Below are 19,612 nucleotides of genomic sequence, written 5' to 3'. Positions count from 1 at the left end.
TAAACATCAAATCCCTACCCAGATCTACCCAACAGACAGGACATTCTCCACAGTTGAGTGCAGAGTGGGGTCTGATTTTCACACAAACTCTGGTGCCTCATATTTGACCATGACCCCTGGATGGAGAGACCTGACGGCACTCAGAGGAAGGACAGCAGGTTACCAAGAAGAGACTTGATACCCTATGAGCATATACAGGGTGAGGAGGTCCCCCTCAGTCACAGTCATAGGGGAAGGGAGTAAGGGGGAAATGGGAATAGGAGGATACAAGGGATGGGATAACCATTGAGAGGTAATATGAATAAATTAATAAAATATTTCAAAAAAAAAAAAAGGGTGCTCTAGCTGGGCATGATGGTGCACACCTTTAATCCCAGCACTCAGGAGGCAGAGGCAGGTGGATCACTGTGAGTTTGAGGCCAGCCTGGTCTACAAAGTGAGTCCAGGACAGCCAAGGCTACACACAGAGAAACCCTGTCTCGGGCAAGGGAGAGAAAGTGTGCTCTAGACCTATCAAGAGACAAGTGATCAAGTCTAACATGATAGACACACCCCCTCCTTCTCCCCCCAGCATCTTAAACTCTGAAGCCTCTGTAAACAAGTACTTGCAATATACAACTAAGAGTTCTAGGGCCTATTCTATTTTGCTTGGTAAAACACCATCTACATATCTAGCTTTAAGTCAACCAACCAAAATACATGTTTCAGCCACTCCTAGCCCTCTGCCCTAAACCTTCTATCAACAATCTCTGCTTAACACACGTCTACCAACAAATTTGGCCTGATCCAATCTATATATTCTTTCTACTTTGACCCCACCATTTCAGACCCATTCTCACGCTATCTCTTGAGCACTCTGTTTAGTGTGCCTCCTATCTTCTCATGGGTCACACTTCATCCCCCCCTTATGGAGGCCATTGGAACCCTAGTGTGCATACAAGCAGTAAGAGGTGGTAAGGGCCAGTTCTAAGAAAGGCCAGTTAACCTTTAAGGACAATCATCCTAAGAGTCCTTGGGAGAGTCCTTCACACAGGGCTAGGAGAATTAGTTTAAAGGCAATGAAGCACAGAGGAGTTCAAGGTACCCAGCTAATAGGGATCTACTTATATTTCCATCCCAATGTTTAGTTTTCCATCCTTTCCCCAAACGTGTTAAAATAGTAAAACTTAAAGAGACATTACACAGCTGTAAATTCAATTTGAGTTGTAGTTCAAATCCCTGTACACTTTGGATTTGGTTTTAAAAATTCTGTGCCTTTGGCTAAAAGAGAAAAAAAGCTTTCTTTTAGGGCAACCAGGAGCTTCTGCCATTTCTGAGGTCAAAATTGAAAGCGTCTTTCTTCTGCAAGTTCTTCAGTATATTTTGAAGGAAGTAATCTATCCCAATATTCTTGTTTTTGTTAGGGCAGACTTGCTCTTCCCAAACTTTCCCTTCCTTATTTGTAATGTGCAAAGTGTAGAAATACCTGTTTGCTATTGAATGCTATCTGTGTCTCTGCTACCATTAAAAACAGGGTGAATGTTGTCTAATTAGACAAAGAAAGCAATTTTACACAACCCAAAACTACCTCAAGGACTTACCCTGAAGATTCTATTCCTTTACCGCTGTTGGTGGCATACATCTCTGACAGTACTTGGTCAAAGAAGATAAATAAGACACAGGTAGTGCCTCATGGCTCAGGGTACCCAAGAGCTATATGAGAAAAGGAGTTCTGAGAAGCACAGTACCAATTTAGCCATACAATACAATACAATGTCAGCATATACCATCTTGACCTTTTTCATTCTAAGTATCTTTGGAGTATCCTGACTTTAAAGTTGTAACTCTTCTATTTATTGCTTATTTCTTTAAAAAATGAAGTGGTGTGTGTGTGTGTGTGTGTGTGTGTGTGTGTGTGTGTGTGTGTGTGTGTGTGTTGAGAGAGAGAGAGAGAGAGAGAGAGAGAGAGAGAGAGAGAGAGAGAGAGAGAGAGAGAGAGAAAGGAGAGAGAGAGAGAGAGAGAGAGAGAGAGACAGACCTTGCCTTTACCTTGTTGATGCAGGGTCTCATTACTGCTGCTACATTAAGCACTTCAGCTAGCTGTTCTAGGCCACAAACTTCCAGGGGATGTCATTGTCTCTATCACACTGTAGGAATGCTAGAATTACAGATCAGGTTTTTTTGTTTCTTTGTTTGTTTTTAATGTGAGTCCTGAGAGATCAAACTCAGGTCATTAGGCTTTGATTACTGGTACCTTTACCAGCTGAAACATTCCCCAGTCCTTGTTGCTTATTTCTGTCATTACCTTCTCTTTAAAAACAAACAAACAAATCTTTTTAAAAAAAACTCTTTTTTATGAATTATTTATGTACATGAGGAACATTCAGAAAACTGGTTTTGATAGCCTGGTGAAAGCAGATGGCAGTAAAAAGTGGTTGTTATCTGTGCCCCTAGAGGAAATAAAGATTAAATCTAGACTTTTCCAGTCAACAGTATGCCAATTAATGATTTATGTACTTTTGAAGAAACCATTGCTCTCTGCCTCCTGATGTTCCCTCCTACCTAGTATAGACAAGTTGGCGAGAACTCTAATTTTGCACCAATAAGGCCTTTTCAGGATATAACATCTAGCCTCTCCTCAATTCATTTTTGGTTATGAGCAGGTAATCATACTGTGCACTTTCTGTGTCTGTAACATGAAGCGTCATCACTTCTAGTTACTTCCAAAGTACAGAAACAACAGGAATAAGAGATGGAAGGAATCCTGCTGGAAAGGCTAATGGGGAGGTGGAAGGGCTACCTATTCCACAGATTTCTTCACAAATGCACGGTAGTTCTGGGACTCAAGTTAGCAACTCTTTATTAAGTGTCTACAACATGCTAAGACATTGAATCTGTAGAATAGAATCACAAAGAATAAGAAAGGGGACATTGTACCATTATGACTTTGAGGTTTTCCCCCAACTTAGTGTAATGTTCAAGAAATTTGGGGCTATTAATAGGACTTCCTTTTTTTTTTCCCCCAGAAGAATAAAATGGATCTTTTTCTGGCTAGGGCTGTAATTCAGTGTATGCCTAGCATACAGAAAGTCCTGAGTTCAATTGCTGGGGGAAAAAAAAACAACCAAAAACCAAACAAACAAAAAAACCAAAACTCATTGAAGGTTTTAAAATAGCAAGCACTCAATACTAACTTGTCAAATCAATGTTAATTACTTTATTCAGCTATTTCAAGGGGGTCAGGAACTAATAAAACCAGTAATAAAACTAAAGAAACATATCCAACATACAATATATTTTATTACTTTTATTCAACACTGATTCACAGGTGACTTTCAATTTTTCTTCAAACAAGCTCTGTTTATTTCTTATATATAAAGAATTGTAATGCTTGCCCCCTTTAAGACAGTGGTCACTCTTTAAGAAGCCAAACCCACAGACTGCAGAGATTAGGTCATGTTTCCCTGCAGGCTCTTCCCAACAGAGGTTTAAGGACGCGCTTTGTCCTGCGTCCTAACAGCAGCCTCTGACTTACGTTCTTAACTAGGTCCTGGCTCTTCCGTGCTTCTGGTCACATACATGCTGAACCAAACAAATCATTTGATGTGAAATTTCCCACCAGACCCCACAGAACTTTATATAAAAAAGTCTGCTATTCCCTCCTTACCCCCATCTCTATTTCTTATTCTTGCTCTTTATGAAGCTCCTCTCTAGGCTTTAAATAGAAGCTGCTGTTTCCATTTAAGGCTCTCATCATGTTTTGAACTTTCTGGTATATTGTTCCATTTACTATTTAATGCTTCACCTCCCACCTTGAGGCCCCATCGCAGCCTGCAGGCTCTTTCTCCAAATAAACTTCATTCTTGAAAGAAAGCATGTGTTAGCTTTCCCTTTCCCTGGACTGACCACTGTTGTTTTATCATTATTTCTTTATTATTATATTTAACATATACCAGATGCAAAATAAAGTTCTGGTAGATTGTAGAGCCCTGGTGTATCTTTGTATCTTTAATTTAAAGTAGAGCAGAGTGCAGTAAGATCCCCCACTCTCCTCATGACTAGAGGTGGTTAGCAGAGGAGAGTTATATCATGTGGCTTTGGGGGCTGGGGTGTAGGGACCCAAAAATGACAAAGCATGTAGTAAGGATTCTGAAAGCATGATTCTTCTATACCACCATTTATCTATCCTGACTTTTACTGCTGTTCCCTCGTTAACAACCTTTTGAAAATCCTCTTCCTCCTTCCCATGCTAACACCCCCAAACAAACTAGTCTAATAACTTGAATGTCAAGTCAGAATTAGAGGGAAAATAAGCTACTACAATCATGAATATTTATAAGACTATAACTTTTATTCTGAAGTGTTCTATCTTAAGACAATTTGTGGTGTAAGATTTTTCAGAAGTACGTCTCCAAACACAGAAATATTAAGAGATTTCCCTTTAGTCATTTCTCATTATCTAGACGATTTCTCAGTGGTCTCTCGGTCTTCTTTCCCCAATATCCAATGAGCTTGCGGTACAATACATCAATAAGATGATCCTTATTATAATAGGACCACTGAACATAAATAGTTAATATAGACACATTTTTGTTAAGTACTGTCCAAATACTATTTGTCTAGTTGATAATATTTAAAGAATGGTTGGCTTAAAATATGAATTTAGAAGATTGTCCAAAATGAAATAAAATCTTGTTCTCAAATCTTGGAACATTTTAAAAGTATCAATATTAAAACTGCACTAATTTGTGGGGTTAGATAACAACAATATTTTTTCCACATTGCTCTGTGAATTAGAATTCAGTTGTAGGATTACTATATACTTTTTGGAACCAGACTCACATAATTCTAATTATTAATAACTATTTTTAGATGTATTTATTCTTTGTACAGTATTCTGCTTGCATGCCTATACATCAGAAGGCAGCACCAGATCTCATTATAGATGGTTATAAGCTACCATGTGGTTGCTGGGAATTGAACTCAGGACCTTTGGAAGAACAACTAGTGCTCTTAACTAGTGAGCCATCTCTCTAGCCCCTAATAACAACTTTTAATTTATTCGTAAGCAAAGATTCAAAACAGCCTTATTTTCCCCTTTCCCCAAAAATTAGAATTAAGGAAAACCCTCATTTCCCAGAGTATATGTATATTCTATAAACTTAATTCAGTTCCCATCTTTAAAAAAAAAAAAGTCTGTTTCCAAAGAACAGAATATTAAAAATGATTTCATTTCATATATTGCTCTATCTTATTTTCCAGAGAACAAGTGGATTTAGCAATGACTGATACTACTCAAACTATTGCAATGGCCACTAAATCAGCACATGTAATACCAAAAAACATGAAATAGGGTTCTTCCTGTTTTCTATTTTTAAAAGAAAATTGCCTTTAAACTTAAATTACTGTGGTGGTTTAAAATAAGAAGGGCCTCCATACACTTATATATATAAACTCTCAGCCACTGCTCTAGTGCTGCCAGGCTGCCCATCATGATGATCACAGACCCACTCTCTGAAACTCTAAGTAAGTCTCCAATTCTTTTAAAAGTTGCCTTGGCCATGTCTCATCACAGTAACGGCAAAGTAACTAAGACAACTGCAAAAATCATCACCACCACCAAAAAAAAAAAAAAAAAAAAAAAAAAAAAAAAAAAAAAAAACCACAACAACAACCAAAAACAAAACAAAAAAACCCCAAATAGCCTTGAATTTCAGAATAAAAATGTTACTAAAATACTGCCAGCTGGTTGAAGAAATGGATGTTTTAAATTCAGGATAGTATTACATAAAAGTTTGACAACTACCTAAGCTTAAAGTCCAAAAAACAACAGAAGAAACCAGTATCTTAGTTCTTAAAATTAAATAAGCACCATATGAGAAGAAAATTCAGTGTTTATACCCAAGGTAAAGAATACCTTTTTGAAAGTAAAAATCAGCATTTTTGCACTTTAATATTGACAGACAGCTTGTGCAGTGGTTTTTACCTCTGTATGATAGGTTGTCATCTTGGACTTTGTCCTATTACCATAGCAACTAAAACAAAATAATAAAGTGATACTAGGAAAAGGAAAAGAGGATGGTCATGAATCCCTCATCTGGAATTTCAGCTATTACTCCCCGCCATAGGTGCAAGACATCGTAAGAGATACTGTATTATATAGACATGCAAGACCAATACAAAGCCTGGCTTTATGATGCAGCTTCTAGAAGGTCATTTGAGCTGAAATAATAGTATTTCTATTATGATGACAAAGATGAACTATTAAGCACATACATGACAGTAGAATTTACATAAAACGAATCCATAAAGCATTACAAGGCAAGTATTATACCTTTTCAACCTACTGAGATAATTGAAGAATGAAGTTTACAGACTTATCCAAATCTAAAGGCTTATGAAATTTAAGTATCAAGCACAGACCTACACATTTACTTTTTTATTACCCCATGTGCTGCAATGAGTTTTCACTAGGAAAATGTTTAGCAGACTATTATATAATGCCACTAGAATAGAAAAGTAGGTCAGTAACTTATAAACCATTCTTAGATGAATTACAATATTGAACTGTTACTGAATGGGTGGAAAATTTTATAATATTCTTGATATAGAAGGAAAAGAACACTAAAAGGTCTATTCATAGTCACATAGTTGACGAAATAACATGCTCCATCTTGATATTTACCATATTTACGTAAGTATGAACAGAAAAAAAGGAGTAGTGAGTTGTTCAGTGCTAGAAGAGTAGAAAATAATTTCTCTGCTGGACTAGTCTTATCATATTTTTAAGTATATTAGGTTTTGAAACACTGAAAATGTTGTGCTAAGTCAAATAAGCCTGTGGTGAAAAGAACAGTATCATCTGATCCCACTTCTGTGTGATAGTTGAATAACTTAATTTATAGAGGCAGAGTGGAGTGAAATTTACAAGAGGTTTAGAGAATGGAGAATTGTTAAATCAGTATAGTATTTTAGTCTTACAAGAGTAAAAGTATGTGAGATCTTCCAATAATGTTAGTATGTTCAATACACATTACCTAAACACTTAAAATGGTTCAGATGTTTTGGTTTTTTTTTTTTTTTTTTTTTTTGAGGCAGGGTTTCTCTGTGTAGCCTTGACTGTCCTGAACTCACAGCAATCTGCCTGCCTGGGATTAAAGGTGTGCGCCACCACACCTGTCTCAGATGTTTGTTTGTTTTTTAAGTTTTGGTACTAAAATATTAATAATAGATGTACAGGGGCCTGGATGTACATTGCTGACAGACTATGTGAGGCACTTGGTTTAATCCCTAGAACTACCACTAATAACTAACTAAATAAGTAAGCTATATGCCAAAAGAACAGTCTTTTTGTATTGCCTGATAATATAGGCAGTAGCCACAAGTGGATATTAAAATTTATATTCTTAAATGAAAATGAGGTGAGATGAGATGAGAATAGCTTCATTTCAAGAGTTCAATAACCATACACAGCAGACAATAAGTATTTCCACATCCATAGCAAATTCTATTAGGACAGGTTCACAGTGTACATAAATGAGACTAATACAAATGCACTCAATTCAAATTTGTATGTGATAAAGGTGGCATTTCAAATCAGTAAATTAAGAATTGCTGGATAAGTGGTGTTGACTAGTTATTAGGACCAAGAAAATAAAACCAAACACAAATTAACAACCTTCCCCAACTCATTAAGTCAATGTCTCACTATATAGCCAAAATTGGCTCAACCTTACTATGTAAGCAAGGCTGGCCGTGAACTCCTGACTTAACTGAGATTATAGGTACACACCATTACCATGGCTAATCTACATTTCAACTCTCAAGAGATTTAAGAATAAACTTAAACCACATTTTCCCCCTTAAAAGACAGGAAAGATTCATGCAGTCTCAGTTTCAGAGAGGTCACTTCATCAGGACAGGGAACAACATAGTAGAGCAGAGAAGTTCACATCACTGAGTCAGAGAGAAATGATGGATAAATGCACAAGGCCATGGGTCCAATACCCAGTACTATGAGAAAAGCTAGAAAAAATAAAAAAATATAGACCTAAAAAGCACAATGTAACTCTAACTAAGAAAGGGCTTTCACAGGCAGGGTTACTACAATCCCTGAATTTAGGAAGCGGTGGCAAAAGAACCCAAGTTCGAGCCGGGCGTGGTGGTGCACGCCTTTAATCCCAGCACTCGGGAGGCAGAGGCAGGCGGATCGCTGTGAGTTCGAGGCCAGCCTGGTCTACAAAGTGAGTCCAGGATGGCCAAGGCTACACAGAGAAACCCTGTCTCAAAAAACAAAAAAAAAAAAAAAAAAAAAAGAATCCAAGTTCAAGGATAGCCTGGGCTATACAGTGAGAACCTGTTTCAAAATAAAACAAAAAGAAACAAAAGAGAGATAGGGATTTGTTTGTTTGTTTGTTTGGTGTTTTGAGATAGGGTTTCTCTGTGCCACCTTGGCTATCCTGAACTTGTTTTGTAGACCAGGCCGGCCTCAAATTCACAGAGATTCAACTGTCTATACTGGGATTACAGGCCTGCACCACTGAGCCCATCAAGATAAGGATTTGGAGTATAAACCCCAAAGACAACCATGGAAGACTGATTTAAAAAAAAAAAAAAAATCAAAGCTTTCAAATGTAAAGCAAAGCAAACAAACAAGCATACTTTACGTGAATAAAGACCAGAAAAAAAGGAAAAGAAAATGATAGGGAAGGTTTCTATTTCTTTGATTATTATAAAGCATAATTTAGTGGGAAAAGATAAAATAAAAATTGAAAGTGACAGTGGGTGCTGTCTCTAACTTTGTATATGTCTGAGTTTTTCTACTAAAATTTTGCAGATATGGATACGCTAATGCAGGCATTTCTAGAATTTCACGTACACAACAATGTAAGTAAAAAGAAACCCTAAGAGGCAATGAAAGCAAAGACCTGAAAATGACCTGAGCGTTGCTGGAAAAGTAGTTGAATAAATTATGATTCATTTAAATATAGTACTGTCATATATCCAGATTAAAAACATTTTTTCCAGGACATGGAAGTGTATATTTGTAATCCCAGCATTTGGAAGGGGAAATGAGAGGTGGGGACGAGCGTATCACCTGGAAGTGTGCAGGCCAGATAGCCTGCAGTAAGCACAGCAGCCACAGAAATAACAAAGACCCTGCCTTGAGAAAGCCAAAGGTCAACTTTGAGCTGACCTCCAAGTTCTTCCTGGACAGCCTATATACACAAATATGCACAAAATAATTAAAAATGTAAAAGTATTTATGAAAGAAAAAAAGAATAATTAAGCCTTATAAACACATTTTGTACTCAGATATGAGGGTAGATGTAGTCTTAGATAAGACAAGCTTAGATAAACAAAAGAGAGATTACATAAAAACGTTAGAAAGGGGCCTAGAGTGATGGATCAGCCCTTTGAGAGTGCTCTTTCAGAAGAACCAAGTTCAATTTCTAGCACCCATGACAGATGGCTCAAAACCACTCGTAACTGCAGCTCCAGGGGATCTGGCACCCTCTGTCCACTACAGTCACCTGTACTCACATGTGCAAACCCACACACAACCCCTCCACATACCTTAAAAATTAGTATTTACAAATGTTAGAAAGAATACACAGATATTTTTTTAATGGAAATGCTATACTTGGAGATAGGGACTCGAAAGAGTGACATAATATGTAAGAATAGAGTTGAAAAGTCACTCATGTTAAAAACAACAGCAACAACAACAAAAACCTGGCAGAATACATCTTATAAAATTGGCAAAGCAGAATTTCAAGAAAAACTTGGTAGCAGATAGAGCAGAATAGACTATTTCCGTGTCTTTCGTCTTTGTTTTCTTTTTGGCTTACATTCTTGACCTAAAAAACAGTAACAACGACAAACACTATGATGAGTACCTCATTGCCTGATTCTAGTGGTCTCTTCTTCCGTGGTCCAATAGCTGCAAGAGCTGTAAGATTAGCATCTCTGTACTGGATCTGCGCGAGCTCCAACTGCTGCAACTAGAAGATGGGGGAGAAAAGTCAGTGTTTACACAGACGCTCAAGAGAGAAAAAATGATCATAAAACCATTTTCTTTATTTATTCCCAAATAAAGTTATAGAACGAAATAAATATTGATTCCCTTGCAGGCAAGGGCATATTCCTCATATCTTAACTCCACTAACTCTTAGTCCTTAATCTTTACACAAAAGAGACAGAGCTGGAGAAAAATTTTTTTAAAAATGCAAAAGTTTCTCCCAGTTTACCTGTTTGGTAAGATATGCCTGCAGAAAAAGGTGATCGGCAACTTGGAAAGATATTGGTCAATCTACAGTCATCCTTTTCCAATTGAAAGGAAATCAGTATGTTTGTACATTACAGAGCACAGTTCTAACATGCTATATGACTTACAAATAAATACTCTTAACTTTCACAGCCACACTGAAAGGGTATTCACTGATTACTCAAAGCACAAATAAATAAATTAATAAAAATTGCACAGTGATGGTCTAAGAGAGTAGGGCAACTTCAAAGAAGTCACCCAAAGAAGTGGTAGACCAGTTATTAGAAACCAAACATTTGCAAATAATTTACTCTGTATCTGTCTTTATGGTAAAAATCTTGAGTGATACAGTTTACTCTGGAATGGCTCAAAGTACGTGGTACAATTGTTCAGTCTTTGGGCAACAATACAGAAGGTCTCCACAAATGATGTCTTATTGAAGAAGGATTTCATGAGTGATTATGTGTGAAATAGTTACATATTTTTTATAGAGACAAAGTAAAAATAAAATACCACCGCATAAGCCCTTTAGCTTTTCCAGAAGAGCTTCAATTCTCATGAAAATTTTACTGCTGTGTAAGACAAAAAAGTTGTTGAGGCTGAATGATAGTCACACTTTAACAGGATCAAGACAGTGAACTAAGAAAAACTTTCACTGGGAATATTCTTTAGAAAGCAAACAGTAACCACTGTTTAAACATGTTATAAAAGATGAGGATGAGAGCACAACACAGGGACCATCTTTGAGGAATGGGCCTCATCACATGCCAAATCAGCCCTCACCTTTCATCTTAGTTTTCCTAGCTTCCAGAACTGTGGAAAATACAATCCTGTTGAAGGTAAGCCATTCACTAAGGGCATAAATATATTTAGACAACCATTAATCAAAGTACATAAACTAAGAATTATGCTCTATTTGCTCCAAAATTACAGGATACAAATCCTTTTTTAAGTTACAGGCTTTCCTATAAATACACTGTTACATAAGGGTTTTCAGAAGTTATAAAATCTTTTGTTGCTACTGGCCTTTTAAATAAAGACTATAGTCAAGAGTCTGATGCTGCCACAATCTAGAACTTCTTTGTAACAAAAAAACTGGTTTTACTTCATCTATCCTACAGCACAAATCAAATAAAAATATATTTTAAAGGCCTTCCCGTAATGGAAGTTCTGGTTTCCTTGTAAACTGAGTTATGTTATGTAAATATGTTTTTTTAATTTAATCCCAAGTGTGGCATGGAGAGGGGCATGTCCTAGGACTCTGAGGGTATAAATGAGCACTCAGAGAGAACTTGGGAGTGTCATGTTGTGTGTAGCAGTTTGAAGAGACCAAAGATGGATGGTGTGGCAATTTAGAGCAAAGAAACAGAGAGAAGTGCCTCAGAGGCTTGGAGGAGACTGCTGGCTGCGTCTATTGTTGATGAAGACTGGTATAGACCAAAGACCCTTTGACCCTAAACAGCCGGGAGAAGTAAAGGAGGCCCTTCTCCTCGCTAACCTTCTCTCTTCTATGCAGGGTTGGCTGGTGGGAAGGGAGGTTGAAGGCTAAACACCCAAATAAAGTAGAGTTAAAAAAAAAAAAAAAAAAAAAGAGTGCTACACCTTCCCTATAGATATATGGCATCTTCAAGTTAGTCACACTAAATAAAGACCTATACCTGCTGTAAAGAAGGTTTTTAAACTCACCATGTAAATAACTCTTTACAGATGTTTTAGAAATTTTCTAAAAAACAAAACAAACAAGCCAACAAAATCATCTAGAAAATGACCATAGTTTTAGTTGGTTCTATAATTCTATAGTTCTAGTACAGTTTAACCAGCACAAAGAAAAGAAACCAGACACAACTGGAACAAGAGGATGCTCTGAGCATTAATATAGATTTGGTATAACTGTAGTTGAAGATGATGCCAACAGGAAGCTCAGAAAAAATTCAAAGAGGACTACATCATTATCTATGCAGAAAAGTGAATTATCTATGAAAAACATCATCATCAACAACAGCAGTTCCCCACCTCTCTAATCATGGCTAATAGGCAAGATGGCTCAGAGAGGTTGGGTAAGATGCTTGCTGCTGAACCTAATCACCTGAGATTCAATCTTTAGGACCCACATGGTAGGAAGAAAATCAGCTTCCCAAGTTATCTTCTGATCTCCACATATATATGTGCTGAGAGTATGTACATAGATACCCACATACTCATATACAAATAAATGTAAGACAAGACACAAAACAAAAATTACCCTAGTTGTAATGAATGCATTTAGAAAAACTGAAAGATGCAAAGTTGCCACAAACAATAATAAGCATCTACCCAAATATCAGTACGGAACAGGTGGAAAACGATACAGTGAAATAAAGTGTGGAAGAGTAAGTTATCTGTATGCTTCAAGCCACAAAATAATCACACAAGAAAAACAAATGAAGAGACATGCTGTGTTCTGGAATTGCTAAATTGGACTTGATAAAGATTTTGTAAGCTGAGGACATGGCTCAGGGGCAGAGCACCTATCTAGTATGTGTGAGGCTCTGCCTTATATACCAAAAGGATTTTCTGCAGATTTACCCTAGTATCTAACATAATTCCAGCAAGCATTTCTGGTGAATAGGGACAAGCTGGTTTTAAGGTTTATATGAGACTAGAGTTATAACTCAGTGGAGGGCACTTGCTTAGCACACATAGGTACTATGCAGCACCGCAAAGCTAAGTGCAGCTACGGCCTACACCAGGTCTACAGGTAACAGAGAGCCCTGGAGCTCCTGGAAGGTGGTTGCTACGTAAATGATCACAAAGGATCAGAACTTTTGTATCAAGACTTGGAGGAGCTGCCTTCCCAGCTTACTACCTTCAGAGTACCCAGCCCCCCACTTTTAAAATAAACTGCTTCTTTTCTATCACACATACAAAATCTGTCCTTACCACCCAACTATCTAACATTACATCTATTCAAGAAACGAAAAAGCCACAAAATAAAACAAAAAATTTTTTAAAGGCAGTGGCGGATCACACCTTTAATCCCACTCCTTTTAAAACTCCAGAGGCAGACGAATCTCTGAGTTCAAGGCCAACCTGGTCTACAGAATGAGTCCCAGAACAACCAGGGCTACTCAGAGAAACCCTGTCTTAAAGGGAGGAAGGAAACAAGGGAGGGAGGGAGGGAGGGGTAAATGGACACTTTCATATAAAATAAAGTTTAAGAATATTCAATCTGGAACAAAACTTCAAATGTTATACAAAAATTAACACAAGGTACAGAAGCATAAAATTCTATAAAAAGCATACAGAAAATTGTCACGAGTTAGGAATCTAGCTGGGACTTCTTAGATATGGCATATTTACTCATAAAAGCACTGACAAACTGGTCTTCATCAAATTAAAACCTTCTGATCTGTGACAGATACATTTAAAAATGAAAGGCTACTTCTATGTCAACACAAGCTAGAGTCGTTAGGGGGTGAGGGGAAAACACCTCAGCTGAGAACATGCTCCCCACCAGACTGGGCTGTGGTGAATTTCCTTAATTGATTATTGATATGAAGGGCTCAACTTACTATGAGTGGTGCCACCCCTGGCCTGGAAGTCCTGGGTGCTATAAAAAAGCAGCCGAGCAAGCCATGAGGAGCAAGTCAGTGCGTAGTGAACCTCAGTCTCTGCTTCAGTTCCTACACCCAGGTGCCCGCCTTGAGCTCCTACCTCCAGCTCCTGATATATAAGTTTTAAAAAACTCTTTCTTCCCTAAGCTGCTGCTTATTGTCATGGTCTTAATCACAGCAACTGAAAGCTCTGATTGGTACCAGGTCACGAGGTATTGCTATGACAGGTCTGACTGTGTATATTAGGGAAGATTGTAGAAGGAATTTGGAACTTCAGGCTGGAAAAGCCAATGAAAACTCAAGAGCTTAATGGGCTGTTGTGGGAGTTTTAAAGATAAGAACACAGAGAAGAAGGCAGATGATGGAGGTCTGACTGGCTTGTGAAGTTTCAGAGGGAAGCAAAGACTCTTCTGGGATCATTTATGTGACATTCAGAATTTAATCTGTAGTTCTGGTCAGCTGGGGCTGAAGAATCAGTCGTGATTAACAAGAGACCAGCAATACTGAAGTGAGCAATAGATGTTGGTTAGTTGGAGCTGAGAAACCAGCAGTGATTAAGAAGCGATAGCACCACTGAAGAGTAAACCTGGGAGTGCCTACTCAGGGTCAGAGCAGGGAGGCTGTGGGCCATTGAGGGCTGACGCTGTGTCTCATCATAGCAGCTAAGCTTGGTAATGTGTAAGAACCACTTAGCTGGGCCGGGCATAGTGGCACTCGCTTTTAATCCCAGAACTCAGGAAGCAGAGGCAAGCGGATCTCTGTTAAGTTCAGGTCAGCCTCAAACAGGTCTACACAGAAAGTTCCAGGGTTACGTAAGGAGAGAAAAAGAATAAAACAATGTCCTCCTGACTGTAGTGATGCACACACCTTTAATCCCAGAATTTGGGAGGCAGAGGCCCCCAAATTCATAGAGGAGGAGCTCTATGAATTCCAAGCCAACCTGGTCTACACAGAGTATACCAAGGCCGCCATGTCTCATAAATAAATAAATAAATAAATAAATAAATAAATAAATAAATAAATGGTAACAACAGCAAAAGATGACACTAACAAAATTTTCATTGCCTTTCTCAAAACATACTTTCTATTCAGAAATGAGGCTTTATATGAAGCATGCTATTAATTACACAGTAATGGTCTATGGAGAATTATACCCAGAGTTTTCAGTTTCATAATTTATTTAAAAGAAAAAAAAATCCTATTTCAGAGTATATGTTTCTAACCTGTTATGCATTTTAGTTACTTCCCCCACAGGTTGCTATGCAAAGTCAATGTGCCAGCACACACACTGCTGTAGTTCTTTTCTTCCCATACATTGTCTGATATAAAATGAAAGTGAGAATGCCTTGAAGTGTTAAAAAGAAAATGAATGAATTCTTTGCTCCACTCTGCAAAGATTCATTGAACTCAAATTTCTAAAAAAAGAACTCTAAGTGGATATAAGGGCCATAAAACATATTTTTAAAACTCTTTAAGAAATCAGGATGCTTAAATTTTAAGGTCAAATGGCTTGCTCTGCAGAATTGGGTTGATGTACTAAGGGAAAACTAGATACTAATCCACAGCACATAACATACAACATACATTTCAGACAAGTCTGCAGGTGGACTAAGCCTGCTTATTTGGAATTAGAATCTGACAACTAGTAATGTACTTTAAAGCTTTACAAATAGAGGGTCAAATGGAAGAATGCCAACATCTACATTTTAGAAAAACTATTAACCCTGAAATTGTAGCTGTGAAAATTGTTTTTAGAGAAACAACAACAAAAACACTTAAAGCAAAGCAAAACAAACAAAAATCACCACACACTGAAAATGGGAAAAGATACCCTTCAAGTTTAAGATAAAATATTTGAATGGCCACAGACATTTTGCCAGACAGCCATAAGGTTTCCAAATGGATAACCTGTCAGGTCAATGGCAACAGTACGCAGCAGGAGCCATTGTAATGGGCTGAGACTAGGCTGAAGGCAAAACTAAAGTTGAGAACGGCAACATTTGAAGAAGTCAATACAAGAATAAAAGCAATCACTAGACATTTTCAGAAAAACCTGCCAATTTAACAGATTGTCATAAAAAAAAATAGTTTCTAAAACTACTTTAGAAAAAAAAAGATGAAAAATCCTGGAGATCTATCAATATAAAAGCTGCAGTCATTAACAGTTCAAAGTCCAGGTATAGGCATGACTTGAAACATGATAAACACACCTGCTGAAACATCTCCAAGCACAGACAAAGCTTACAACTTCTTTAAGCAGTTTTTTTTGGAATTCTGTATTTATAATGCTGTTCGTCCACTTTCCTATAACCAGTTTGCAAAGAGGAAACAAAGCTGTTCTAACAGAGCAACTACCAAAAAAGAGCAGCAAGCTTAACAATTAAGCAGTAATACTTCCTAGTTAATACTGAAAGAACAAACCACAGTACTACAACTTCTTTAAGTGCACAACTTTATAAATGACTACGAAGAGAATACTTCAACTCAGGAGTAAGGTAGGGACAATATTTTTATAAAGACAGTACAGTAACCCATGCGTGTGACTCTAAAAGGGAATGATTTTGTACTGTTAAGTTACAGCTCCACAGAACAGAAGGAAGATAAAAATGACAATATTTAACTTTCAAACTAACAACAACTTTGAAGCCAATAAATAATAGAGAATGGCTCTCTTCTTAGACCTAGGCTAGGAAATTTGATTTCTTTTTTTATCACAGTGGAGTTACTGTTAGAAGACTTCAAAACAGGTTTGCTATCCCTTACTTTCAGGAAAAGAAACAAACCACACCCTACCAGACAGTGTTGTTTGAAGATTGCTGTCTATCTATTCACTTCATCGAATAAACACAACACCAAAAATATGAACTAAATAAAATCACCTCTTTCAAAACTGAAGACCAAAAAAAGAACCTAAGTACCCATGTTTATGAAGTAACATCATACAGGATAAGGTAATTAACACTTTTTGAGCGATAGGAGAAGAGAGTCCTTTAGAGAGAGGGAGAGAGATAAGTATCCAACCTGTTTTTCTTTTTTTAATTAAAGCAAGAAGACATATCCAGGATTTAGAGCAATGACAAAAGGCATAGCTAAAAATATCTAACATTAATCTAGCTTTGCTTAGAAAGAATGCTAGACACGGTTCTCAGGTTAACAGATGAATTTCCAGGGGAAAGAAATTAGAATAAGAAACAATTTTTAAAAAATAGCTAATTCGGGCCGGGCGTGGTGGCACACGCCTTTAATCCCAGCACTCGGGCGGCAGAGGCAGGCGGATCGCTGTGAGTTCGAAGCCAGCCTGGTCTACAAAGTGAGTCCAGGACAGCCAAGGCTACACAGAGAAACCCTGTCTCAAAAAAAAAAAAAAAAAAGCTAATTCTAACACTTTAATGTTCTTCCTCTCTTATCCTAATCTTTATACCCTTTACCCAGAGTTCATATATTTTCTTTATGCTCAAGATAATACAATATGTTGATTCTAAGAATCTTACTAGATTTCCATGTGTTTTGCCTCAGCTCCTACATCAATCCAAACAATAAGGGCCTTAGAACATTAATAAATAACCTGCTGCTGCTGGCACCCAGGCGCCAAGTGCAGCAATGCTGAGAACAACAAATTTCATAGTTCAAGAGGCACAGTTAAGGAAAAAGGTTGCTCAGGAAATCACTCTTATTTAGCACAAAGATCCTTAAAAATTGCATGAAATCAGTCAAGTAACTATAGAAACCAATTTCTTCAGCTCCATATCACACGTCTCACACCTCAATTGTCTTTATTATCATCTGCTGTCAGTTCCTTAACCAGGAATGTGAACAGGCTTGATGATTTATTCAGGAGGGAAAAGAATCTGTAGGTCAAGTGAAAAATCACACACACACACACACACACACACACACACACACACACACACACACACACACACACACACACCCCTCTTCAACCTTAGGTACTTTCATTTCATTCTGTTCTCAGTAGCTCTGGGGGCAACTCCAGTGAGATCCAATATTAAGGCTCAATTAAAATAAGCTCCAATTAGTGGAGCTTTTTTCTCTGAGGCTAGAGAAGTCAGGAAATGGATATTGGGAAATGTAAAAAGTCAGCTACTGAGAGGAGGCTGCAGACATAAATGAACTTATTTGTTGATTTCTACAGTTGCTATGCAGAGGCCTCTGGGAGTAAAAGCTTAACCAGTCTAAGCTATAAACTAAAACCCCTGCAGCTAAACATGAACTGTGTGAAACAAGGGCTCCATTCCAGAACAGAAAACTGCTGGGCCCAGAAAATTAAAAGCCAGAGGCATTTTCCATTTAAAACTAAATCCCAGTACCGCCTCCCAGCCAAAGAATTATAAGCAGTATCAGATTTACAAAACGAACAATTACCCTGGAAAAATGTAGCCTATTGTACAGTCCCAGATGCTAAATCTCAAAAGTTTCTTTCTTTCTTTCTTTTAATCCCACACTATATTCCTCCAAGTATATGGTTGCAGTTTACAAAGAGCCATTTCCAGACAGGCCTAAGCCTTGAAAATAAATTTTAAAAGGAGAGCACATAGCTCACTGACCTCATTTGAAGCACTGCCCTTGCCTTCAGCAGTTCCTGTCCTTCCCCAAGGCTTTTGCAAATGGTATGCAACAGTAAAATAAACCCTGACCTAATTGCCAAGAGAGAGGCTGCCAACCTTCCCTCAAACACAAAGACCAGAACGGTAACTTGAAAGTCCTACCTCTTTGGCTTTCTGTTTTAATCTCAGCTGTTCTGGATCTTCTTTATTGGAGCGGCTCTGTCAAAGGAAAAGAAAAATTTAATAGAAATTATCTAAACACTAGCATTGCTGTTAAATATTTAATAAATGATGATTTCTATTGTGATTGAAAACCCTAGCTCCAGGGGTACCGCCTCGATCTAGTCTAGTTGCACTCCAGCCCTCACCACCCCCCCACCCAAATCTGGGCCGGCTGCTGCAGTTCTAGCCTGAAGGAAACACATACTGAAAATGATGCTAACAATGTCAGTCAGGTCCAGTCAAGGCATGACATTGTTCTTGCTGGAACATGGCAAAATGAAAACTAGACTGAACAAAAGGAAAAGAAGTGTGGGTTCAAATGAATGAAAATAAACCACACTGGCTCATCTTTAGGTGAAGCCATTTTGGAAAAGCATATGATATTTCAATAGCTATTAAAATCAAGAACTCACCTATCCTTTAACCAACTCTCTTGAAAGAGTAATTTCTGAAAGAAGTAGGAAAAACATTCCAATATTTTTATTAGAGTTTCAGAACCTTTATTGCATGTAATAAAATAATCCTATTGATACTGATGCATGCTATAAAAAGTGTGGTAAAAATGAACACAAGGAATGTAGTAGACACTTCTTTACTCAGGCAATGGGTTAGACATCTAAGTCTGAATAACAAGAAACAGGCAATCACATCAAGACATTAGGGAAGAACATTCAAATAGAAGACATAGTAATATCAAAGCCTTAAAAAGACTGCAAGTCTGAGAACAGACCAGATGACCAAGTGTTTGAAGCACACAGAAAATTTAAAGGAGATAAAAAAGTGTTACCTTAACAATCAGCCACTGTAGGAGGACTATCATTGCAGAGCACAAAAATGAGAGTACATCAAAACAACCCTTTAGAAAGGGCTCCACCAGGCGTACAGAGTTCTTACTATATTAACCTACGACTGAAGGCACAGGTGCCCACATAATGACAAGACTACTCTCAAGCAAGTGCTACGAACAGAGGATGACTGAGAGAACG

General features: G+C 37.7%; 1 protein-coding gene across 1 annotated transcript in view; it reads right to left on the bottom strand.

The window, feature by feature from the left end:
- The window catches only part of Taf4b (TATA-box binding protein associated factor 4b), a 103,941-nt gene that overhangs the window by 11,927 nt on the left and 72,402 nt on the right, over nt 1–19,612 (bottom strand). The window contains exons 13-14 of the mRNA XM_051163179.1: nt 18,567–18,623; nt 9,879–9,983 (exon numbers count right to left, since the gene is read on the bottom strand). Of these exons, the coding sequence (XP_051019136.1) occupies nt 9,879–9,983; nt 18,567–18,623 (162 nt within the window). The remainder of the gene's footprint in view (nt 1–9,878; nt 9,984–18,566; nt 18,624–19,612) is intronic.

The sequence above is a fragment of the Acomys russatus genome, chromosome 20 (assembly GCF_903995435.1).
Source record: "Acomys russatus chromosome 20, mAcoRus1.1, whole genome shotgun sequence".
Lineage (NCBI taxonomy): Eukaryota > Metazoa > Chordata > Mammalia > Rodentia > Muridae > Acomys > Acomys russatus.
The sequence above is the reverse complement of the archived record's forward strand: the minus strand, read 5'-3'. Positions and strand labels throughout refer to the sequence as shown.